The 26,538-nt window shown below is 41.8% G+C and overlaps 1 protein-coding gene across 1 annotated transcript in view; it reads right to left on the bottom strand.

The window, feature by feature from the left end:
* Positions 1-26,538, bottom strand: part of EPHA4 (EPH receptor A4) — a 92,576-nt gene that overhangs the window by 8,804 nt on the left and 57,234 nt on the right. The window contains exons 6-14 of the mRNA XM_048954907.1: positions 16,058-16,182; positions 14,725-14,884; positions 13,574-13,685; positions 8,333-8,391; positions 7,453-7,566; positions 7,087-7,272; positions 3,982-4,043; positions 3,217-3,426; positions 557-706 (exon numbers count right to left, since the gene is read on the bottom strand). Of these exons, the coding sequence (XP_048810864.1) occupies positions 557-706; positions 3,217-3,426; positions 3,982-4,043; positions 7,087-7,272; positions 7,453-7,566; positions 8,333-8,391; positions 13,574-13,685; positions 14,725-14,884; positions 16,058-16,182 (1,178 nt within the window). The remainder of the gene's footprint in view (positions 1-556; positions 707-3,216; positions 3,427-3,981; positions 4,044-7,086; positions 7,273-7,452; positions 7,567-8,332; positions 8,392-13,573; positions 13,686-14,724; positions 14,885-16,057; positions 16,183-26,538) is intronic.

Below are 26,538 nucleotides of genomic sequence, written 5' to 3'. Positions count from 1 at the left end.
TTGTCGCAAGGATGCTCTGACTGATAATCAGAACTGGATTTCATATATGTTGTTTCAGATAATAACATTCTCTCCAATAAAATCCTCTCCAGGCATATTTAGGTTTTAAGAATTAACTATTATTAGGAAGCCCTATTAAAATTCAAGTGTTTTTTGGAATAGACTTTCAATAAAGTTGAGATTTAGAGTCAACGTTCAAATTTTCCTTCCTTTTGCAGTATTATGATTTAATAGTTTAAATACATTCCTTTCCTCCATTCTTCTTTGCCTTACCTATTGGTAGGTACGGCCCTAACTTGAGAATCCCCTATTCCCTGGACATAGAGGAGGGATGAATACATTTGGAGTATTCAGTGCAGTATTTATACTGTAGTGGTTCCCTGGCAAAACAGGAATCCACCACTCATGATAACCTTTTAAAAACCAGGAGTAAATGTCTTGCAACTATGTAGCAAATTAACATGGAAGAACATCAGCAGACATCTAAGGGAAAACGCAAAGGCAAAAGGGAAGAAAGGGAGAGAAAAGGAAGAGGGAGCCCCAGAGGAAGACTCACATCTTGATTGGACATATCCCAGTAAGGTCTCTCTCCATAGGACATCACTTCCCACATGACGATGCCATAGCTCCACACGTCACTAGCTGATGTAAATTTACGGTAGGCAATTGCCTCTGGTGCAGTCCACCGGATAGGAATCTTGCCACCCTGTAATAAATAAAAGAAACCACAGGCTAGTGAGTCGCTGACCCAGTAATGTGCATGGCTGACACTGTTCTACAATGCCATTACAAATCTAAAATGGCTTCCTGCACACCAGTCCAGCATCCTTCTTAAAAAGGCCTTTCCTTCTTCTTTGCCATAAAACTGTCAGATACAACCAGGAGGCAATGCTGCCCATCTGTTTTCTTAAGCCACAAGGAGGGGAACCAGTAAATTGTTAAGTGTATTTTTATCAGTCCTCTACTAGATCACTGCTTAGGGCTATATTGAAGCATGAGAAAAAGACAGGGATTTTACAAAGTATATTTCAGAGATTTGGTTGACAAAACAAATAAGTATATGCTGTTAATTACTATTTCCTTGCTTGCCTGTCTGGCCTGTTAGGCCTGTTTCAGAAAGAAATGGGATTATAAGCGTTTTGTTTTTCAAAAAGTTAAAGAGAGGATAAACTGGGAAGATTTATGAATACCGTAGTGTTTCCCATGGGCAATATCCCAATTCCTTTTAGAGAAGTGTGAAGGCAAGCAAGCCTCTGGGCTCTCCCAGTCTGGCTAGGAGCTCCAGACCAGACCACACTTTCAATACCTGCTGGAGAGAGCTGCCTTTTGCTCCAATACTTCATTTAAAAAGATAAAAATGCTTGGGCACCTGATCTGGGCCATTGAGGTCCTGTACTCTTTGAAAAGGAACTCGCTCCATCCAGTTTATCTGATTTTGCCTCAGCTGAGCAGACCCCAAGCCAGAGATTTCTCCTTTTGTTTACGCTAGCACACAAGGTGTTTTTAATTGAGCTTTTGGTTTCCTGCTGTTCCATTTGGGAAATGGCTTAAAGCGAACAAAGTTTTTAGGGTTTTTTCATTTGCTTTTTTGACTAAGTTTATTTTGATTGGCTTTTTCTCAGCAATCCTGTAGACAGTTTTTATCCATAACTGAGTGCAGCATGTGCATACTTAATGGTTTACTGTCCCAGTAACTCTCTCAAGTATTTAATATGGACTTGTTCCAAAGGCAACTGAAACCAAAAGGTGTCCTCCTTCTGGCTCATCAGGCCCTTTGTGAATCAGTTTCTAACAGTAATTGCCTCAGGGGGCTCACTTTAATGAGCTATACTGCTAATGTGGAGAAAAACATACCATTCTCTTAAGAAGGAATGTTTTAACAATTGCATTTTACTGCATTATCTCTGGTTATGAAAAAGCTCTATTCCTCCTTTCAGAAACAGATGCACAGATACTGCTTATACGTGGCTGTCATTCTAAAAACTGTCAATAAGTTCTTTTTATTTAGCTGCTTGTGTACAGTGGAGTTTATCCAAAGCTTCCTGATCCTTCATTACTGATAACACATGAAGACAATGCACTGTAATGCAAATGCATCGATTCCCTCTGGTTTACTCAAGAAATAACATAATACTGTATCTGCACTCACTGAATTCAAAGGGAAGCTTTTCAATCATTTCTTTCTTGCCTTTGTACCTTTTTTCTAAACTTTTATTTCCCTGAATTCATCTTCCCAGACCTCTGCTTCTGCTTTTTCCACTTGCCCACTCTTATGAGTGAGAAATATCAAGGTTGGCCAGCATTTAATACAACATGAGTCTATCATTCCCCATAATGAATGTGAAACCATTACAGGATGAGTGTTGGAATTAAACTGTAAAATGTGAGCACTGCAAACAAACTGTGCTAGGGAGAACAGATGGAGAATAGTAGATATGTAAAAATGAAGAAAACAAGGAATTTTAAAGAGAGACTTTATAAACTCTGACTCTCTTTTCCACAAACATTTTAATTACAGGGATATTGGTACAAAGCTGGTAATGGTCAGGATGTTGTTTTGTGGCCAGAAGTACTTGCATTAAGCACTATTCCACATGCAGCATATGAAAATGTCTTAGCAAAATTAGTAACAGTGGGATGCTGAAACACAGGCAAAACAGGAAAGAAACAAACAAATAAACAAAAAGTGAGGCAAAAATGCATGTACCAAATCTACTCTTGGGAATGCAGGCCCCATACTTTTTCCAGCCAAAATTATTTGGGGTCAAACCGAAGACCAGCTTTGCAATGGGCAAAAGTGGATTTTTTGGGGGATAGCATATCTGCCCTTGTTGTATTAAATCTCAGTGAGACTACACACTTGCAAATTATGCGTGTCTGTAGATATCATAAATATCACAAGAAGGAATAGAAGCCCAAGCTCTAATTCCTGGCATCAGATTCTTGTCACAAACTCCAAGCACACTAAAAAAAACAGAGGAGCACATGGGTCATATTCTCAGCGAAGAAATACCAATGCAGCCACTGATGGGGCAATAACACTGCATCAGTGCATGATAGCTATAGAGTCCGGACTGATGTTTATTTTTATATTCCAGTATAGGTTTTCATTTATGACTGAGATTATTTTAAAACAAACCACTGTTATCTCCCACACAGTCAGAAAAAATACCAGTAGGCAAGAAAACTCACAGGGCACTTCCTTCCCCTCCTTACCCGTGTGGTATAAGCTGCCTCAGGGTCATCTTCCAGGACACGAGACATGCCGAAGTCAGACACTTTGCAGACCAAGTTGCTGTTGACCAGTATGTTTCGAGCAGCTAGATCCCGATGCACATAGCTCATGTCAGACAGATACTTCATTCCTGAGCCGATGCCACGAAGCATCCCCACCAACTGGATTACTGTAAATCTGCCATCATTCTTCTGTACATGGGGAAGGAAGAAAATCACAGAGCATTAAGCTAAAAGCTACATTATTGCCACTGCTGAAATTGGCAAAGAGCATATCTCTGGATCCCCATCTTATCTCAAATAAAATGCAGTTATTTCCTCACTCTCCAGACTGGTGTCCATAATTCACCAGTAAAGTACAACTCGGAGGTTTTGTCACAGCTTCTACTGATGCGGTATCCGGTTTGCAATACATCCAGTTTTAATGAGCCTACAGCACTGCAATGCTTTCAGAAATGGAACACATCAAAACTGTTCCCATTAAACATGGATTATTTAAGGGCTTGCTATTTTAAACATCTTTAAACATCACATTTGTTATATATCCATCGACATTACATTTATTCTGTATTTTGATAGGAACTGTATCAGCAAAGAAACAGAATTTTCCAAGTACAAACACAATTTCTTTTAAAATACTGACTTTTCAGCATCCCTTTGTAAAACAGAACCAGAAGAAGAAAACAGAAGACAGAAGATGCTTCCCAGTATAAAATTTCCTTGGCTTATTATGAAGAAATCACCTACCCGGAGGAAGGCATCCAAGGAGCCGTTCTCCATGTACTCGGTTATGATCATCACCGGTTTACCTAGAGTGCAGAAAGAAAAACACAATTCCTTGATGAACACTGATGTTAATGGGATAAAAATGGGTTGCACATTATTTTACAGCCAAGACACCTGTCCTGCACAATCTAATTTAATTTGAAAACCACCAAGCTCACGCCTCAGCTGTGGGGAGCAAATGAATAAATATTACAGGTTGGGGACATTAAAATGGCCCCATCTGGAAGGTTATCTCTACAGATAACTCACTGACAAGGTCTTCAACTGAAGTGGCCCCCAGACTCTAAGGAATATATGAATTGATAATCAAGAGCTAGGAAACAAAGATCTGTTCAAACCTGACAAAGATCTTTAGTGTAATTAAATTGCTTGCAGAAAAGAAAGTCTTCCTTTTCCAAAATGGAATTCATGAACGCTTTGGTCTACCCGTCTCTTTCGAAAGATCAACGCTTTAGGCAAGTTAGTAGCTGTCAGCAGCTACAAGGTACTCGAAGACAAGGAAGCAAAACACAGACAATTCCTCTCAACTTTCCCTGTCTCAAATTTGTATCGCGTATCTCTTGTTATTTATGAATGAGCCAAAGCCATTTGCTTCATGAAGTCAACCACAGGAAAAATGATTCAATGAAATGTGTCATATGTGGGGCACAGAGCTTCAGCAGCATTCAGTTTTCCATGCTGCAATACAGAGAACCAACTCTGGGCAATCTGATGAGAGATGTGATGCAAGTTTGCTAACATGGAGATGCTTTCTAGACATTCTGCTACCTAAAAATAACACCAGATATATAAGTAATGCTTGATGTTGCCTTAAGAGCTTTACAAAGTCATATGATGCTGAAACTGGAAACAGGTACATACAAGTAGCACTAATTATTTAAAGGGGTTAATTATAGTCCATATTCAGCATCTGGACAGTTGCAAAAACAGGTCTAATATCAAATCCATTCTAAAATTGAGTAGCAAGAGATATAAAGAAGTGATTTGTCAAAGGCACAATGGCAAACACACAGTCCCAAGACAAACACTGTCAAATCCACCTGAAGGGAACTCCAGGCTGGCACAGTAGCCAATTGTTTGCTTCAGCTATCAGAACTATTGAGTTTCTTCCTACATAAAACAAAGTGCCCAAGAGAAACTTAGCTTTTGTACTTATTACAGCAGCATATTTTGGTCACATGCAAACTGGCACGTTTGCCTATGAAATGCCAGTCTGGTAGCTGAACCCTTTCTGATCTGCATGAACAAAGCAAAGGAGAGATAGCATGACATAAGGCAAACTATTCTGAATGTAGGGCTTAGTGACCTTTAAGGAAAGAGATGTGATAAAACAACATCCTTCATTCACCTTTGCCAGCATTCTTGGGTAAAAAGAGAAAAAACTCCAACCAAATCTGCATACGTCGCTGTTTCATTTATCCTTTGCAACTGTGACCAGAACCCTTCCACTGAACAAATACAGCTAAATGAGTTTTAATTAACCTTCCTCAATCAAAAGGCACTATGTCAACACAGAAAGGAAGAAAGGGAGACTCTTTCAGTGCATTAACACGTAATTTCATTACTCAGGCACTTCTTTAACAGAGTACAGGGAAAGAGAGAGGAGAAGTTACCATCAGTGAGTCAATTATTAAAGTACTTGACTAGCAGCCAATAATGTATTCATGGTTTTTTGCTGCCTCTCTCCCCTCAACCCCCATCCACTCCACTATTTATCTCACTTTTTAATTTTCAGTTCATTAAATGCATTCATTTATCACAGCATTCAGAAAACCTATGGAGAAATTGAGATAGATGCCTTCTTAAGTAGCCCTGTTTACTGAACACACCAGCTCTGAGGTAAGCAAGCCAGCTTGGTGCAGGAGCAGTGCTTGCTGTGAGCAAGGCAATGAAGCATTCCTGGGTCAGGCTGCCACCTCCTCAGTGAAATTTCTAATCATTTTAATCAGTGACAACTGCATTATGCAAGTACATTTAGTCATTTATAACTGCTAGAGCTCGAACAGCTAAGGGAGGGTTCAAGCTAGGGGGGATTCAACATAAAAATTCTCACATTGCCTCTTTTACAGAGGAGAAGGAGCACTAATGTCCAGAAACACAAGTGGTCGAGTAAGCATTCAGATCTTGCTTTAGCAGCAGCTTACAAGCCTACTGTTTGCTTTCTTTGCTGCCCTAGAATGAGGCTCTATATATTCAAAGGGTCTTTCAGGATTAGCAACCTGTGTGAGGTTTTGCCAACATGCTACCTAGTGCACTTGGAGTACAGACAATAACTACACCATCTCAGTGGCACTTTATGAAGTCACACCCGAGTGCATCTGTCTCACAGGTGTATTTTCAGTTCTACCCTGGAAATAGAATTCAGTAAGCTCTGCCACTCTTTTTCTAAGGCAGGGTTCATGGCACAGTGAATGATAACAGACTTACACAGACAAACACACACAAAAAACGAGGAAAGAAAAAAAAACTAAAAAAAACCAACAACACAAAACAACCAAACAAAAAAGATCAGCCAGGTAATTCTTACAGAGAATTATCACACAATCACAGAAAACAAATAAGCAAGTTTCACACTAAAACAGACAACTTCATTTCAAAGGCTTGCTCCTTACATCTGTGCTTTGTACCTTAAACACATGACTCCTTAGTTTTGTTTTGGTATTTCTCCCAATTATTTTAAATTCTTTGCTCACCATCTGCTTTTGCCTATCCTGTAACAATCAGCTCAGGCTAGCAAAGATGTGAAAGATGCCTGCTTGGCATAGCAAGAAGGGGAAAAAAAGCCAACCCCTACCATATTAATTCCCCCTACAACTCTTCCACAAGCTGCCTACAGATAGAATATCAATTGAAACCATAAAACCATTTATAGCTGACAACAAGATTAATGACTTGTCCTGCGCTGATTTCCTCCTATTAGCTATCAGTGGATCTGTTCCATCTGTCACTTCACAGGAAAGACGGCATAAACAAACAACAAAAAAAAAGAAAGAAAAAGAAAAAACCAACCACTCTAATTTCCCAGTGACTTCCAAATTGGCCTTGTCATGAAAATGACCTACTTACATTTAGTAACAACACCTTCCAAGTGGATGATATTGGGGTGGTCAAATTGTCCCATGATGCTGGCCTCACTCAGGAAGTCTCTCCGTTGTTTGTCAGTGTAGCCAGCTTTTAGAGTCTTGATAGCCACGCAGATCTCTCTTTTTCCTGGAACTTTCAGTCGTCCACTGCATACTTCACCAAATTCCCCTTAAGGAAAAAGCCACAAGAATCCATGGTCATGAGCATGAAGCATGCGCTTTTATTGCCAAAATGTTACAGCAGTTCATTCTGGGGAACTGTCACACAAAGATCAAAGGACCTCACATTTCCAAAAGCAAATTTAAAACTATATTTACTGCAAAAAATGCAAAAAGTTCTGGCACTTACCCACACCAATAACTTTCTCAATCTTTATGCAGGAGGCATCAATTTCTTTGGCAAATTCCCTCACGGCTTGATTTGGATCCTCATATGTAAAAGGATCCACATATGTTCTGACACCTGCAAGGCAGAAATGTTTTATTTGAAGTCACTGATCTACATGCTGCTGAACACAGAACATATGAGACTGAAGTCTTAATGATATACAACAGCAAAAGTCTGCACAATAAAAGTGTACAGTAAGCCAGGAATGACTGATTAGAGAAGGAAGGACTTAATGTATTTTTCCTCAGTGTACATTTTTTTAATTATTTCCCAATACTGACTTAATCAGGCTTTTGCCAATAAATTAGTTTCATAAATCACTGCCATTTTAAGAGGCGATCAGTCTGGCTATACACCTGTAAGAATAAAACACATCACATTTCCCTTTATGGGAATCAAGCAATTCTAAGACAGGTCCCAGGTTTGGTACACAGATGACTGATATGGAAGTAGGAGTAGCATTCAGTCATGGAATGAAGGCAGCAAAGCTCACATCTCTTCTCCTGCAGGACCGCCTCTTGCCCATCCAAAACCTGCCTTAGCAAAATGTTGTGGGCAAAAACCATGTCTAGACAGCACCAGCCAGGAACAGAAATATTTCAGTGGAAATGAACAATGGAACAATTTCGTGAATTTTCTCCCAACTCAAAAAAGTTTTACACAAATTCTTCTATTTTTCCTGTTACTAAAGCATCTAGTTTTGAAAGAGGATGGATGCAAGTAAGGAAAACAGAAACACATTCATCTCAAGAGGAATGTCATCCCTTATTTGCCTAACAACAGAACATGGGACATGTTTTCTGAACCAAATCAAGACTAAACAAGCACCACTGCCTTTTACCTTGGTTCAAATGCTTCTCCTCATCTGCCTCTTGTTTAGCCTTACTGTATTTGCTGCGCCTGTCAGAACAAAACAACAAAAAAAGGGCATTACAGTTCAAATATCTTACTTTGAGACAAGCTCTGTCTTCTTGACCAGTTCGCACATGACAGAACCTGTGCTCAGCAGCTTCCCTACAACAGCTCATGACACAACTTTCCAGAGGAGTAACAGACTCCTCAAACTGCTGTTAGTGGCATCAGCAAAGCATCAAGGGAAACACAGACCTCTGTATTTGCATCTCACATTTAAACAAAGAAAGCCTGAGTTCCAGCTACCTTCTCTCTTCAAATGTACATTTGCAATGCTGTGCAAAATGGGTGCTAATTGCTTTTTAGCACTACCATATATAGATCAAGCCTTTACAAGGGAAGTGTTTTGGTAGACTGATTTTAAACCTAATTAGGCAAATGCCAATACCAACACCCTTCTGCAACTGCAAATTTAAAGAAGGAAGCAGTCTATTAACATAGAAATCAGGATGGTGGGGAAAAAAAAACCACTATCACAAATGCAGGTCCGGAAGAATTGTTTATTCTTTTAATCACTGCACAGTTGACGGAGATAAAGAACTCTGGTTGCAGAGCTCTTCTGATAACTTGAGTTGGATACAATAATGCACTACATTATGTTAGTTATATTATTTTTAATAATGATTATTATTGTGATAGTGATTATTATTTTTACACTTACACATATGGTTTTGTATCCAGTTATGTATTTAATTAGTTCAGCTTTAAACATCAATGGACAAGTTGCATTCAGAAAAGTTAACACAAGAGGTTAATCTGATAGGGAGGATATCGAGGAGCCAGTTCCAACAGTTGTGTACTGAAATTTGAAGCTCTCCAGCCTCTAATGGTAAGTAAGTAGAGATATTTGATTTGAGGTACTCATGGAAAATTCAGAACCAGGCATAAGAACAGACACTGACAGAGAAAAGGCATTGCTGTTGCTTACTCCTCAGCAAGCTTGGTCCACTCTAAATCAGAAGCAAATCAGACCCTTGTTAGCTACTGTCAGGAGTCTGGGCTGGAGTGAAGACAGAAAGAAAATGGAAAAACCGATCCCCTACAAAGGGCAGTGAGACTGGCACTGCCTGCGACATGCAAGCTGCTGCCCAGGGTGGAGCAGGAGCCCACTAGGCTGCTGGGGTGAACTGGTTAGGCCTCTGAAATGGGTAGAAGAGGAAAATGGGAGTGGATGAGAGAAAGGCTACCAGCAGATATAAGTTAGAAGGGGTTAACATTTGGAGAAAACACATGACTTTAACAGTCTCAGTTTCAGCAAATCTTCCAAGTTTCACTGTTCCCCTCCTGCCAGCAAAACGCTTCTGCCCATTAGCAAGAAGCCTCTCCTTCCTGCCCTGCGCCTGGCCTGCGGGAATGGCAGCTTCCCATCACTCTCAGCTAACAGGCCACGTCCCAGCAACCTTTTGGTGCTGGCGGTTAAATAAGACCTACAAATTACTCACGAACAGAAGGAAACAGATTTGGTTCAACATACTAAGACTACCTGATGTTTGAACCAAGCCTTACAGCCCCCAACAACATCAACACGCCTTGTGTTCAGACATAAAAATGCAAGTACACATCCAACCTTAAGTGGCTGGGAGCTTCTTATCTTGATGAAAGTCAGTTAAAACACAAATGGCTCCAAATCACAAAGAGAGCTTCATTAAAAACCACTCTGGATCCAAACACCAATGTAAACTATTTTTTTGCCTGAGGACTTGCAGCACTGGTGCAACAGAGCTGAGCAAAGCAGGACTGCTCCCTGCTACTGAATGGAATAAGGAGGGCAAATCTCACCAAGTGCCACGCAAGGCCAGGTCACTAAGAGGACTGCAGAGATGAGACTGGTATAACACAGAAAGAAAAAAAGAAGAAAAAAAACCCTCAAGATTCTGCATTTTAAGTAGGATCCCTTCAAATTCATAGTACTACTCTTCAGATACAGATGGAAAAACTAAAACACAAACAGGTTTGCACGAATGTGTTTTAAGGATGTGAAGATGCTTTTAATCTTATTTTTAAATAAGATGGTCCTAACAACAGATGAAAATAACTCCCCCATGAAAACCCAAAGAATCCAAAGTGCAAAAAGCAGAGGGAAACAAAGGGATTACTGTTCAAGCAATATAATTGTAGCTTATTAACTTTAAATAATGCCTTCCAAACTAACCACCTACTTCCACTTCTGCCCCTGTCACCTGGTGACCTTTCCTGGCTGGCCCACGGCAGGCTTCTCCTGTCTGCCATTGTCTCCAGGCTGCCCAGCCGCCCGTCAGCCTTCGTCCCCACGCCATGGGGCAAGCGGGCAGCTGCTCGGGGCAGCTCACCTGAATGGCAGAAGGGAGCCTTTGTCACAGGCTTGAATTCCCTAATTACAGGGATTTGGGTGGTGGTGATTAAATAGAGGTATTCAGGAAAAGAACACAGAGGCTTTCAGAAGCTGCAGGGGTCAGAAGCATAAGGAAACCTACAGGTGGGGCCTGGAGATACAAAGGGGGAAGGTCTGTGCCCAGCCAGAGGCTATTAGCACACACTGGGGTGAGGCAGCAGGGAGCCTGTGCGCCAGCCAGCACTGCACTTCCACCTTCCCACCCAAAACAAGAGAGCTGCAGTATGCAGTGCTCAGGCACCTGGCTGGTGGAGCATGCTGAGCCCAAAGCAGGAGCAAAAGGCAGGCATTTGTATTCAGCTACCTTTGTGAAGCACATGGTAAAGCAATCTGTCACAAGAATTTCTGATCGAAACTTTTGGATGGCCAAAGGATTCTGTACAGCCAACTTACTCCAGTCAGTGCCCTCCAGCAAGTGGCTCTTACTGTTTTACACTTCCCCAAAACTTCCTTTAAAACTCTATTTTGAGTACTTCAATTTTATTTCTTGTTCCTGTAGCGTAGGACTTAGAAATGTTTGCACTCCTGCTGTATCATTCTGTCCATTTTAACCTCAGTAAACTTAAACATTGAGGCAGATTAGTTCTCACATTGACACAAACGGGTTGGAGGACAGACCAAAGCAGCTTGAGCTGCCTGAAGGCAAAGTCCTTTGACAAATTCAGTTGAAAAGATGAGTTTTGGGATTTGAGTAATTGCTTGAAAAAACTTAATGCTAAATTAGTAATAATAACCCAGGGTTCAAAACTGGACATCACCAGCATATGTCCAGTTCCTACATTTGGCACACGGATGCAGAGAGGCCATGTCTACAGGCCAAAGCACCATTCTGATTGTACAAATATGACTTCTAGGTCATGGAAATATTACAAAATCTCCTCACGGGGACTTTATAGACAAAGAAACATTTTCTCAGCTGAAGTAATTTTGGAACAAAGTATAATTATTTTGCTATTAACTTCAGCTGGTACAGGAACATCATGAAATGTCCCCAAAGCGCACACCTCTAAATGACATTGGTAAAGTGGTTAAAATCATTTGTGTAAAAGTGAATATTAAAACAGATTCTGTTTATTGAGAACTACTTACAGCTACTGGAGAGCAGTGTATTGAGGAAGGCTATTAATTAACACAGCACATTAGTATGCACAGAGCAGTTTCACTGCCCTAGTATTTCATTCCTCTTGCTGTCTTTCCCCTTCCATAGCCTCCCTGAGACCTGCCAGTAAAAAGCTACGGGACATCTCTGAATCCATTACCACCAGACCACTTCTGCCACCTCCAGTGCCTGGACCAACCTTACTTCTCTACTGCTCACCTGCTCTTCCTCTTTTTTCTTCTTTTTCTTTTTTTTTCCAACTTAAACACTTGTGGGGAGAGAGAACCAAACAGACAGCCTGAATGGAGAGAAGACCTGGTTGAGCAGGCACCCCCTCCAGCAAGTCCGTCAGCTACCTGGCTCCTGGCAGCCTTTCCTTTGACAGCTTTATGGCCAATACTAAAGAGAATCAATATGAGGGCAAGAGGTTGACATTTCATTTTCTAAGAAGTGATCCATTGAGGGCCAATCACCAAGCAGTGTTTATCAGCCTTGAGAAGTGACAATTTTTTTATAGGGGGAGGAGGGAAAGGAATCATCTCAAAGCAACTCGACAGGCTCAATTCTCCAAGGTGGCGACTCATAATTAGAAATCCAATGTATCCTGCTATCAATCCTGCCTTAAATAATGAAGTGATCAATAAAAGCAAAAGGGAGATTAAGTCATCAAGCTCAGTGATGCTATTTTCTGTTGCAACGGCTTTTAATAAAACTGTCTCTCTGCATTACATTTTCATATGTTCTGCTCTTCTTACTGCCAGCATGGAGGCTTTGAGGTGAACACCCACAGAAAGCTATTACAATGCTTGACTACGTTCCAGATATTATAACCATAGTGACTTAACTGCTCTTTAAGTCAATTTAAGGTAAGAGAGTAAATCAAGAGGAGTTTGTGCATATTTATAGGTGATGCCATTAAACTGATCATCAGAGATTGACAAAACTTGTGTCCCTCAGATCCCACGCATCAGATGCAGTAACGATATGTCCAATTTTATCTCTGAATTAAACTGAAGCAAAATCATGCTGATCATCTTAAATGGCATTGAACACTAAGTTGAAGACAGAAACCCACTGTGTTTCTGCTACACTGTCCTCCCATTTGCAGGGCTGCTCCTGATGCAGTATTTGAATGTGGGGGTGCGAACAAATACTTGGTAGGTTATGGTTCTGCTTTGATCAAGTAACCATCGACTCATTCTGTTTACTGCCTATGATACCGAATGACTGTAGCTTCTGTTTTACACTCATTTCCCCACACACTGGAAGGACTAACCCAAAGGTAATACAGATTCATACAGATTATGAGAAAATCACAAGAACAGCAGCCTGATAGCTTAGTTCACAACAGTGTGGTTGTTTATTCCCTGTGTACCAGGAGTCAGTCCAAAAAATCTACTATACCATACGCATTAAACTTAACTTCAAATTACACTAACCACAAATCTCTAGCTGGCTTGATTCTCAATGCCAGTTATTGGAATCAGCTTTGCATTTCAAGAGCAAATAGAGCTGGAACTATTGCTATTACATCACATGCGCTGTGGTACAAATGTTGAGAAGATCAAAGCTACATGGGAGAAGGCTTGTAATGCAAATGTACTGTTTATGATGCTAATCAAAGAATTTAGCTTTGTTTGGAGGAGACAAAAAGCTCCCTCATGAAAGAAATAGGGAGAGAGAGAAGCTTAAGTTCTTACCTCCTGCTGATGACAAAGGCTGCAATGAGAATGACCACAAGAACAACACTGCCAGCCACTGAAACAAGCAGCACTGTGGGATTGGTACCATCGCCAATGATGGGGGAAGGAACTGGAAACCAAAACGATAGCATTAGTGTCAAACAAACTCAAAAAATCAACCTAGGAAGCACTCAGTGAGGCTTTCTGTCCTTTGAAGGCAGTTTATAGTCCTACTCAAATCTACTTTCAGACCTTTATTATATAGTCATTTGACACAGTTTTCCAAGAGAGCCCTAATTAGCTGAGGACACGATGTTTGATAATGATTTTGGGAAGTTCAGTTCACTGGGAACAAGGACTCATTCTCCTTCTTTCTTTCGGTGTTGCTCAGAGGGTATAATGGCTATTTCTTTTCACCTTCCTAATTGCTTTTCACTGTTCTCTTTCTTTTTCTCTCAGTGGAGACAGATGATCACTCCCCAACTGATAAGAGAATAAGTTGTCTTAAAATGTCTCCTATCTTCCTGCTGGATTGATTATTTTCAGCTGTTAACATCCTGAAGGATGTTGCCACTGACTGGCATGACCTTAAATAGATTTAAACAAGCCCGTTTCCAAAATAATACAGGCTTGGTCACATCGCCTTCCTGACACTGAAAGTAAACATTCTGGGGGGAAATCTGCATGTTCCCTCGACAAAAAGAAAGGTTGTACAGACAACATAATTCAAGCATTCTGTCTCTACACGACTGTGCAAGGGCAAATGCAAGTATGAGAGCTGATGTTGGACATCTTACTGATCTATGCCAATAGCTTGCAAAAGTTATTAGATGCTCCAAAAACATGTGCAAACATCTACATTTACATTTAACAAAATAGGTACATAAATCTCTCCAGCATCGATGGCTTCTAAATATTTACAGAGCTCGTGCCTCCTCCTGCCACACGGAAGTACTGTCATTGTTAGTGTTGAGAATATATCCGAATGGATGTTTAAGGTCAGATTTGCCACATTTTTAATAGTCATGTGGCCATGGAGGAACGCTTTCCCAGAATAAATATACTATAATCTAGGCAGCCAACACACTAGGAAACTCCTCGTATGCAGCTCAGTTACATTTCCACTCTTCACTCAAGGAAAAGAAAGACATCAGCAGGCATGTTATTACCTGTGTTAGTTGTGAACTCAAACGGCCCACTGAAGTCTCCGTATCCTGCTGCTGTCCTGGCCCGCACATGAAATACATATGAAGTTAGGGGGTTCAAACCTTTGATGTCAGTATTCCTGGAGGCTGTCTTCACAATGCGATAGCTGCGCTCATTTTGGTCCTGACAAGAAAAGAACACAGCGGTGATCCAAGTAAAAATGCCTCACTGCACCGTGAACCATGGAATCCCACTTCCTTGCCAAAAGGATGATGAAAGAATATGAGTAACAACCACGGAATTCTCAAAATACGTCCCGAGGGCTGCTGCTGTCCGCCTTGCTCAATACCCCCAGCACTGAGCAAGCCAAAAAAGGAGTGATAAGATGGTAGGTGTGATGCTCATATATCACTGATTACTTAAGAAATCACACAATGAAATCCTTTGGAAAACAGCCAAGCCTTCAAATATGAGCCTCCTGATGAGCAAACATTTTACTCATTGGCACTCTCTTTTTCTTCCTACAAGCCAGAAGCCATATAAAAAAACTGATAATAGATTTAAAAAAAAAAAAAAAAGGCACAGAAAATGTCTTCCAGAAAGCTCAGTCTTTAAAATTATTTCATTTTTGTCTGGAAAATCCATCAAAAAATGAATTAATCTACCTTCCCTGAAAATCAGTTGCCTTTTCCTGTTTGTGTTAGGGAGGCAAGTAAGTGATTACCTTTATTAAAAGGAAAAAAAAAAAAGTATGCATGTGTGTGAGAGAGAGAGAGCATGTGAGCAACAGCAGGAAATTGTTCACTTTTGCAAAGGACCTTCAAAGAAAATAGCCTTTTCCATAGTTCCATAGCTGAGAAGTTATTTGTAGGAATAACTTCTCCTTCTAACATGGAAAGTATGAAGAATGTAATTTTCTTTCCTTATTCTCTATTAAAAGCCATCCAGCCCACACCATCACTTTGAAGCAGAACCTATTGGCAAACAGATTGTATTATTATTACTGTCTTATATGCTTCATTATTATACTTCTGTCTATGATGTAAAACTAAACTCTCACTTCTGCCCAACATTATTGATTCTCATTATAAACACGCTTGCTACAAATGCTTAATTCCTAGGTAAGAAAAAATAACAAAATATACTCATGCCATACAGCTGCAACAGCTGATGGGTCTTATTATGTCAAGCAACCATTCAAGTGTATGAAATCCTTAATTGAATGTTATTAAATTGAATCTAGTTGGTTTCAAATGATGGAATTCTATCTGGAAATAACACTGAAACTGAACAAAGTAAAAAGTTCTCCCCAGATCCAAACAGAACTCCTTGTTTGTCTATTTTTTTTAACAGTACCTTTTCATAGTATTTGACTTCGTACTCCAGGATGACTCCGTTTGGCCTGTCAGGTTCCAGCCATGCCAAGGCAACACTGTGCCTCGTTATCTCTTTAGCCTGGATCAATGCAATTGGGGATGGTGCTGACAAGGAGAAAAGAAAAAAAAAAAGAAAGAAGAAAAGCAATAATTTATTTTTAATGAGGCAAATTTTTTTTAATTGCAACATAAGCACTTTCAGAAACTGTTTTTCTTGTGTGGGAGTTGAAAGTATTTAGTATTTTTCTTGTTTTCTCCAACAAAACTGCATTTAATTTCTAATAAAGCTCGTTCTTGGATTCTGAGTGATACTAGACAGGTAGGCTTTGGACTAATGCTATAGTTTCCTAAGCAGCATGATGTCTATGGCAGGCAGGTACAAACCTCCACCAAAGGGTGAAAGACTGTAACAGATTCTGCCTTATTTTTTTTAACCTTTGCTATGCACAGTGCATAGACTTGTCTTCATGTTCTGGTCCATAATGATTCTCCTCTTCCATCTCCTGAAATTAATTGGCGTTACTTGATTAGCTGTTCGTTCTACAAGAACTGTGAAATTTCTGAAGGACTGATGTCCTTCAACCCTGAGAAAAGTTTGCCTCTGAATTAAGTAAAACCAGAATAAAGCTGAACATGCATGAATTTAGAGCCTCCCACAAAAACCAGGAAACTCATCTTTCAAAGAGTCTGGGCCACTTTGTGCTTCCTGATTTGCCCTTGTGCCCTTGTTTGTATACAGTGTCTGCAAACCAAGGCCAGATTTTGGCTCTGATCGCTCCTCCCTTGTCAGAAGATATTGGAGATCAGTCCCCATGCATGAAACTGGCATAACCTGGTCCTGCCCCATGTGATACCATATGGATGTGATGAATAAAAAAAGCAGAATGGCACTGACAAGGAGAAAGGCTGCATGATTTCTGTGAAAACTCTACTTATCAACAAGCTTTACTCAAAGATCCTTTAAACTGTATCTACGTGCAGTAATAAGGGCTGCAACAAAGATGATAATGGAAAACATCTCACTGTGCACCCTGCACTTTCAATAGGGCCCCCGCTAATGCTGAAGTTCAGGTTTTTGGCTGGTGGGAGGACAATGCCGTCTCCCTTTGACTGTGACAGCAGCAGGCTCACGGCTGTGCTGGGGGAACAGGTTTTCCAAAGATTTATGAACACGGCTGCCCCTCTCTTGCTGTTGTGTTGCTGTGTGGTCACGTCTCTGGCCAGCTGTTATCAAGCTCTTTTGATGCTGACAATAGCTGGTATAAATGGCAGAATCCCCAGGGATAAGGAAGGACATTCATGAAATTTTTAATCTTATCTAACAAAGCTGTCCTGTATAACCAGAGATTAGGGGTCTTCCTAAATTGAATATATTTCCTCTTTTGTCTCTTGAAGCTGGAGACATATTGATTCCCCCCCCCCCCCCCCCCCATTTTTCCCTTTCTTTTTGTTTCTTTTTCTACCCTGAACTTTGGGACGAGAATCCATGAAAGCGTTAAAGAGAGAAAAAAGTATCCTTGAAACACATCTCCTTGAAAACTATCTAGAAAGACAAATAAATAAAACAGTCACAATAAATGAAAGGAAAATTGAATGTTGAAAGCCTCAAACCTACTTGACCATATCAGACAGTTCTGATAGAAGTGAAAATAACCAGCAGACGCCACAAAGTCACAAAAGGGTGTCTCCTCTTGATGTGAAACCATCAGGGAGCTGCTTCCTGATTTACTATTTGACAGTTTGGCATCTCTGTTAGAAATGCCTCCAGAACCTTTCTCTCTTTTTTCTTGCCTGTCTCTCACATGCAAAGGCAAATACTGGCTGACAGAGGAGACTATAAACACAGCCAACAGGGAGGATCCAGGTGTGCTCCATCAAGTTGTATCTGTGGCATGACTGCAAACCTCCTTAATAATCTCACAGATCCTCAGCAGAGGACTTTTTTTCCCCCCTTGCAGTAAGAACACTGCTCAGCTAATAAATTAGAAATGGGGTTTGTTACCCTACACCACACATGACATTACTGATAAACCAACCGGAGAGCAATCTGCTTAGTTAATCCGTGCTTCATGCAGGGCAGACAGGCAATTCTTTTTACCAAGAATCTTCCACTTATGCCATACTGACCTCAAGATTTGCAAACAGAAAGTTCACTTTCCTTCCTTCATCCTCTTTTTCACCCTCCCCAGTTTTCCATTTCATTTCTGCAGGCTTTTAGATTGGAATTTACCGAATCCTTCAATATTGGGCTGGTAAGTGCTGGATGAAAACACATTGCTACTCTGCTGTAAAATAGCCGTTTACCACCCAAGAATATATATTAACTTCCACTCCTGGTGGAAGACGATCAGGTTCATAGTTTCAAATGTGCTTCCTCGTATCTCTCAAAAATGGACAGCTGATGTGAGGCACTACTCCATACAGCAATAAATGTGCTTCTGGCCTCTGGGACAGGAAAGAGCTTGAACATCAATTCCTTTCTAAATTCTCACTATGAGAATTGTAAGATTGGCCCTACTTTCACCTTCCTGTCCCTTGCATCTGTCAAATATTAATCATTATGCAACTTTATCCTATTTTAAATCTATTTTTCTGTCTCTGCTGATGACCAATTTCCTTCCCAGTTTTTGTTTTGGCTGTATATCCTGATTCTCCATACACTGCAGAAATCCTCAGTGTTGAAGTCCAGCTACGGGACAAAGGAATATATGATAAGAGGCCATCTAGGAGGCCGTCAGCATTTCTGCAGTACAGACCTATACTGGTCTATCCTACAAAATAGCACCTCAAGGATCTTGAGGAAATGGGCTGATTAACCACAGTTACTATAGTTGTTATTTGTGTCTTCCATGATCCACCAGATGGCCAGTCAGTAGAAGGCCACACCAGAAGACAGGCCTTCTTAGAGAACACCAGCTCTGGGTCTCCTCAGTCCTCTACACACAGAAGGCCTCAGCAGTGTGGTGGACAAACAGGACATCACCATGCCAGCTCATCACAGCAATCCCTGCAGCAGGAACAGCCCTCTGCGTGAGCTCGTGCAAAATATTTACATTCTTTGTTCTTCTGCCTTATACCTTCAAATGGCCTTTTAGGGATGATGTGAAGATAAACGTGTAACAGATTGTAAAATGATTCTTTGATCACGAGCAGAATCAGAGGCAGAAACTTCTCTTACATGTTCATGCACAACTGTTCATTATAGACACACATTCCTACACAAAACACATTGTGGACAGCCTGACCCAAATGAGCAGTGTACGCAACTAAGACATTCACAGTAAGATCCCATAATACTTTTCCCTTCAGAATGGAAGACCTCTTTGTCTTTCACCTTTTGCACTTTCTTCTTCCCTACTCCCTGATATTTAGAAAGGAATACTTAGCAAAACTTTGTTTCCCAACTATCACTGCTTGTAACAGCAAATTATTCCACTCCACACGTGCAGGCAGAGTACGCAGCACAGCAGTGCCACCAGAGCAGCCCACTTCCCAGGGAAGAATGATGAGGCATCTTGGTATTCCAAGGGGGTCCCCTTGAACAAGCAGAGAGTGTAACTTTCTTAGTTCAAAGCTCAGCAGTTCCTCTCCCTCAAAAAAAATCCACTCCCTACTGATGTGAATGTTGCAATTTTCTTTTATCTACTTCCTCAATAACCTGCCATTAAACACCTACTAGTAGTTTTATTACTGCTTAAGTTCTGAGCTTGTGGCCTACAGAGAGAGAAAGAGGCACAGATGTACTGCAAAAACTTCACCCAAATGCCATAAAGTCATATCCCAAGGCTAGTAAGTGCTGAATTATAACCGTTTTTGAGGCACTTTAAAGGATGGAAATGGCAGTGTCAGTTTTTCATTACCGGTTCAAATTAAGGGCGGGGGGAGGGGGGGGGGGGGGGAGAGGAAAGAAAAGAGCTAACTAACTAAATAAATGAATAAATAGATGCAACAAAGTCTCTGGCATGTAGGCCATGAGTGAACACAGCCCTTTACGAAACTACACAGAACGCAAGTGCTCGCACAGCACAGATACACAATGCCCGGTCTTCTAGTGAAGATGCCTTCTTAACCACAGTAGGGCTTACTTTCCACTCCCCATGATTTGAATTTAAATGGATCATGTTTACTCAAGGGGTCTTTCACTGATTGAAAAATATACCCACAGTTTGTACATTATCTCAGCTAAATTCAAATAACATATTTAAATTTAATTACTTGAAGCTTAGGGGTTTTCATGCTTTTCTTTTTTCCCTCAATTGCACACAACAACACTTATTTGTTCTTATCAATGGCCATGTGCTTTGTCAAGCATCAAAATTAAATGCTTGAAAGCACTAATGATGTTACTGTGATTAGGGGTTTTTACCTTCCAGGGTAGATACTAAAAGCCTGCTCCATTATTAATTACTTTATAAAAAAGAAAGATTTCTGAGAATCTCACACTGAAGAGAAGTCCTTTAGAAATCAAAACAAGAAAATAAAAGATCTTGTACTAATTGGAACAAAGCATTTAAGGAAACCTGGCACATTCTGTGTTTTCTCTTCAAATATTTACTTTGCAATACCGTGGGTTTTCTGCATGGCATTTTGTAAATTATATTACCAAATAATCTCACAGCAGGAAAAGGATATACAGCACAGAGAATCAAATATGTTTTTAATCGGTTCTAAAGACCATGTTCTCCAGGCCAGATTCTGACACTTCTTTTCATGTAGGGAGCCACTTATTCTCCTAACTGCCGCAGTTGCAAGTGTGGGCAAAAGCACCCAGCCCCTCTCAGCTACACGTACCAGCCTAAATGACAAAGAAAGCAGCTCTGCTCCTTCCAAAAACCCCAGTCCTCCTTCTTACCGTGCCCAGGCTGCTCACCCCACCTCCTGCCCAGTCAGATCACTACAATCACTACTGCACCCCTTACTGGAGCACAGGGGTGGCGGTGCTGCCACCAATCCCTTGCAAGCAACACAGAAAATTTTACCACAACCAAATTTCCAAACATATGTATAGCATATGCGTAACCCATATACGCACATAAGGATGAGCTCTCGAAAGGTTTTCACACTTGTGAACCTGTTTGCACGCACAAAGCACATCTGAGGAACTGAGCTGGAGGCTGGCACCATTCCTTGCTGCTGGATGACAGCTACACGACTCTCTGGGGTCCAGCACAACTGCAGGCTGGATGTGCTCTTCAAAAATGAACCGTGTACGTATCGCAATTTTGTTCATTAATCTCTGTGCATACGTGGAGCAAACATTTGTACAAGCAATAACTGGGCCAGGATGGGATTTGGAGAAGGACTCAGAATGCCAATCGCTCAACTAAGCCACTGGAAGCCTCCCAAGGCTTTCCCTAGCCCTCTGCCTTCCCAGCGCCCGCCTCTCCCTCCCCAAGGAATGACAACCGGCAAGGAACCGCTCCCAGCCTGCAGACAGGGACAGGCCAGGAGTTGGGCCAGCCCTTCCGAGCCTTGGCACTTAGAGCACAGACTTTAAGTCTGCACCACTGGAGAAAAATGCCCAAGGTTATTCACCCACATCTGACAGCCCTGGCTGCCAGAACGTGAAGTGATGTGACAGCTGAGCTCAGCCTCTTTCCTCAGTCTCTCTAACCAGCCACAGCACTTCTGCAACCACACCTTCCTTCGTACTAGACATGATGCTGCTTAGGAAAAGGACCAGCTCAGCCACAGGACTCCCCTACAACATCTTCATCCCAAAACACATCTTTCCTTTCTTCCAGATTCCACCACACAGAACCTCTGAGCTCTAAGAAAAACAAGTGACAAGCTCTCAGACTTAGGGACCAGCCCACATCACTTATGTTTATAATGAAGTATTCATAAAGGAAGGGGCTAGAAAATGAGATTTTAAAGACTGTTAACACTGCATTATTACGTTTTAAATATTTCCTCTATTTTAAAGTTTTCATTTCTTGCCTCTCCCAAAAGAACCTGCACTGCAAATCGTGCCAAACCACAAAAGCTGGCTCTGACTTGCATCAAATCGAAAGCCTGCAGAAAAACCCAGGCTGTTAGCAGCAACAAATAGTAGCAGTTGAGAATTATTAGAGTGCTGTATATTTACCATCCTACTCCAGCTTTAGTTCTTGGAGGCATGCAGCAACTGCTGAGGATCCATAAGGAGCACGGCTATTTTCTGGGATGTGTGTGTCAGTTTTAGCACCAGAACTGCTCTCATTTTGATTAAACCCACTATAGGAGCTGAGGGCTGACCACAGTTCCCTATGGATCACATCAGAAACTGCACTGAGATGAGGGTGACGAAGACTTTGCACAACCAGGAGATGACTTGCCCTGGCTGCTCCCTGCTGGGGACCAGCTCTTGGCACCAATATCTTTTCAGGTGCTGGCCCTCCAACTCTGAAGGCCAAATCATGACGTCTGTTAATGCAATGCAGGCGTGGAGTAACTCCAGAGATCTGACTCTGCAACCCACAATTCCAATGATTGCTTTCAACCAGAAGACTACAAAATCTACATAACATTTAGCAAGAGATCTGTATTGCAGCTCAAGTACGGGGTCTGTTTAGTCTGAGAACTGTTTGTTTTCTTCCCACTAGCTTGCTAAGAAATCCTGTTGGCATGTTCTGACAAGGATAACTTAATAGTTGCCAACAGAAACATGGCAGAATACTGTGTATGCGTTTCCTGTATGTACGAATGCCAGTTCAAAGCAAACAGGAAAACAAGGCTTTCACTGGAAAGCAATTTATAAAAATCTGCCTGAACATTACAATCACTTAAAAATCAGCAGCATTTCTAAATGCTTAAACTTTAATGATTAAAACAAGAAGGGCGAACGTACTTTGTGCTGTAGATTGCACTAAGAAATTCTACTGCTATAAGCAATTTGTTAAGATTTGGAATTAGTCAGCAGCTTTCTGACCTGAGCAGGTTTAGAGCCTCTGGTCACAAAGCAGGTCATGCTGCTGTTACTCTTCCCTCCAGCTGAGGTTAGAATCTGACCTGCGATAAACAAAAATAAATTCTGTAGCCTCAAGAAGCTAACAGGGATGCTCTGCTGCATTACAGTGGATTGAGAGCAGTAGAGAGAAGGGGCCACCCAGCCCCGTCAGAGATTGCTGGAGCTCTCAGAGCCCTCCTTTAGGACCTGCACCAGGCACATATGTGTAAGCAGGGTCCTGTGACTCCAGTCAGGGCTGAAAACTTTTGGGAATTACTCTGTTATTTCCCAGGCACAGGTCCAGCCAGCACCTGCAGAAATCCCCAGTGCTGGGACGCAGCACAGCTCTGCGGGAACCTGAGCAAGAAACAGGAGCCAGTAACCTCTAGTCATTAAAACAGATCATGATGTTGGAAGCAGGGCTTTCCCCAGCCTCTCAAAACACCTGGTCTGGAGCTATCTAACCACTTACCATCCCCAGGGCAGTTCCACCTCACCCACACCATTTGCTGCTCCCCCCAGAAGAGCAGCAGCCCCAGGAGGGAGTCTCACCATACCCCTTGCAGCAGCCTGTGCTCCCCCCGTGCTGCTGGGTGGGATGGGGACCTGCCAAGCTGCCAGGACAAACCAAACTCCTTCTCCAGCTCCTTCCACAGGGAAATAAAAGCTACCAAATCAAAGCAAGGATGCATGAAAAGCCCTCAGCTGATGCCCATGTCCTGTTATCTAAGCCGTTCCTCGAGTCAAGCAAACACCCAACTACTGCTTCTCTTTCTCCAATCCTTCTGCCCACAGAGGAGCTGGGACATGTCTGCATGTGCTTCAAGAGCTAATTGATGAGAGAAGTCACACCATTCTTAAAGTCTGCAGGATCAATGAATTTACTTTCTGCTTCTCTGCCCTGCAAATCTCTTGGCTTGTGCAGCTGTTCAACCTCATGTAATAACACATCAACAATCAATGAAACGATACTGAATATTGATTCTGCTCCTATCAGTATCCCACAGGGGCAACCCTTCCTCTCACATAGTGAAGGACAGCTGTCATCTGACGCTTCATGCCTATACCTGTTGACAGAACCCACTCCTGCTCACTGCTCCTTTTTCACGCTCACACCGCGCCACCAGGCATGAGCCACTAAGGGGCAAATGTGGGACTCATTACCCAAGGCAACAAATCTTAATGCTGTTCTCTTTCAGTCTCACACAGTTACTTCTTACTTTGAACACAGAAATCCAGATGATGTATATATGTATTAAATAACTTCCTTCATCGCTCATTCTCAGCATTAAGAATATTAGATTCTGTAAAGAATAGCCTTAAAAGCTTCTTTGAAATTCAGACAAATAAAAGCCTCTGCCCCATCACTTACATGCTTTGGAAATACTGAAGCATCTTCTCAACCAAATAAATAAATAAATGTTATGACTCATTCTCCCAAAGCAGCATTTGCTATTTTAACAGATAGATTTGGCCACATTATCTCATCCTGGCTTCTGAAGTGCTACAGTAATAGCAGAGTTAGAATTTGCCAATTGGGTTTCTCAGATCAATCACCCACCATCCAAATGCCAAGAACCTTGGAGAGAGAAGCATGAGCACTTTGCTCCCACTGTGATACACCACAGTGATGAGCTCCAGCAGCACCTGTGGGCTGGATCCCAAACGTGCCCTCCTGAGCCTGCAGTTCAGATGTCCTTTGTGGAGGACACTGCTCTGACAGCACCTGGACATCCATGGCTCTAAGGTACTCTGCCAATGATCCTCTTCTTGAGTGGAAGAAAAGATGCTTTGTGATTTTGGAAAAGTAAGGGGTATTAACGAGCGACACACCAGGTTCTGCTGGGCCTTCGTACTCACTGCTCTTCTCACAGATACACTCACCAGAACTGAACTGAACCCACCTTCCTTCACTGCAACGTGCAGACTTCTCAGGAAATTAAAAACCATAAATAGAGCTGAAGAGAAAGAGAACTATATTCTGCACACAGTGCTGCTGGAATGCCAAAGCTACCCCAAGTTTGTTAGGAAAAAAAAGAAAAAACAGACGAGGGACAAACTGGGGAACAGCCTTAAGCTTCGCAAAACACACAAATCCTGAAATTAAAATCTTAGCTCATGGTGTCAGTAACTGATTACATCATAGGTGGCACGTAATTAAACTCACACAGGGGTTTCATTAGTTTGGTTTTATGCTAGATACTGAAAAGTAGTGCATTATTCATTCAAAAGCTGTGTCAATTAGCAAAACCCTAAATGGAGTAACTACTAGATAGGATAGTGGGAAGGACAGTTGTTAGAACTTCCTGTGCAGTGCAAGTGCCATTAGAAATCCTGGAAACAAAAAATTAGCAAAAAATCAACCTGGGAAGGTTCTGAAGATCAGGGTTGTACAAAGAATGCTGCTCTGTTTAATTCCTGGAGGAGTATTGATCTACAGCACTGGGCAAACCAAATCCTGGGAAAGCAACAGTCCCAACTCAGCTCAGCCAGAGAGCCGCATGCCGAGTTCTTCGTTGACTGTCAAACTTGCAGCACAGCAGGGGGACCCCAGGAGCACCACAGTTCCCTCCTGCACCAGCCCTCCTGGGGTGCTTATGAGCTGCAGCCAACTGGGGATTGCAATGAAAAATACAACTTTCATTCAAAACCTTCAATTCAAAGTCATTTCTTCTGACAGCATGCAAAGCGCTTTTTAGATCATTTTATCATCAGTTCACTTTTATATTTGAAGCAGATGAATCTAGTAACTTCTATCCAAGGATCATTCTGGACCAAAGAGGGAAGCCCCCGTGCTGCAAAGCTCCTCTGACCGGTGATGGCTGCAGCTCACTGCTGCACATAAAATATTCTCCGCTTCAGGACAAACTGCACATTTGCAAGAAGTGCTAAACAAGTGTCCCTCTGCACTTAGCCCACTCTTCTCCAGCAGTCCTTCCAGCAGGTGCATAACAGCAGCAATACCTTCCAGCAGTAGCAGGTATGCAAGCAGAAATGGAAAGGAGGGAGCACTGTGGGGCCGCACATCAGGCTGGCAGCACAGCATCAGGCTGGCAGCAAAGCAGAGCCCTCACCTCTCCGCAGCCCCTCATGCCCGCACGGGGCAGCTGAGCCCTAGAACAGAGCTCTGGGCTGCCCGCACGTCCCTCTCGCTTCCTGCCTTATTTATGTGCACACGGAGTATCCTGATAAACGAGAGGGAAGGGTGCAGCCATTCCATCCGTATCCCCCGTTATGCTAAGAAAGATAAATTGAGGCTGATTCAGAGGACAGATTTAAAGAACGCACTATGTTATCTAGACAAGTGCAATCTTCCCAGGGAGCCGCTGGAGTGGGCTGTCTTGAGATCATGCCTTTATTTGTTTGCTAAAATAAATGGACAACGCACAGAACTCCATTCATATAGGAGGCACCTTTTCCAGCCCACTATTCCTTCTGATTTCACTTAGCTGAAACTGCCTTATTCTATTATTTATTGATGGGGCCATTTAACTGCACATAGAAAATTAAAAATAATAAAAAGCTAATTAAAA

Source organism: Lagopus muta, chromosome 9 (assembly GCF_023343835.1).
Source record: "Lagopus muta isolate bLagMut1 chromosome 9, bLagMut1 primary, whole genome shotgun sequence".
Classification (NCBI taxonomy): domain Eukaryota; kingdom Metazoa; phylum Chordata; class Aves; order Galliformes; family Phasianidae; genus Lagopus; species Lagopus muta.
Note: the sequence above shows the minus strand (reverse complement) of the source record. Positions and strands in the feature narration are given on the sequence as shown.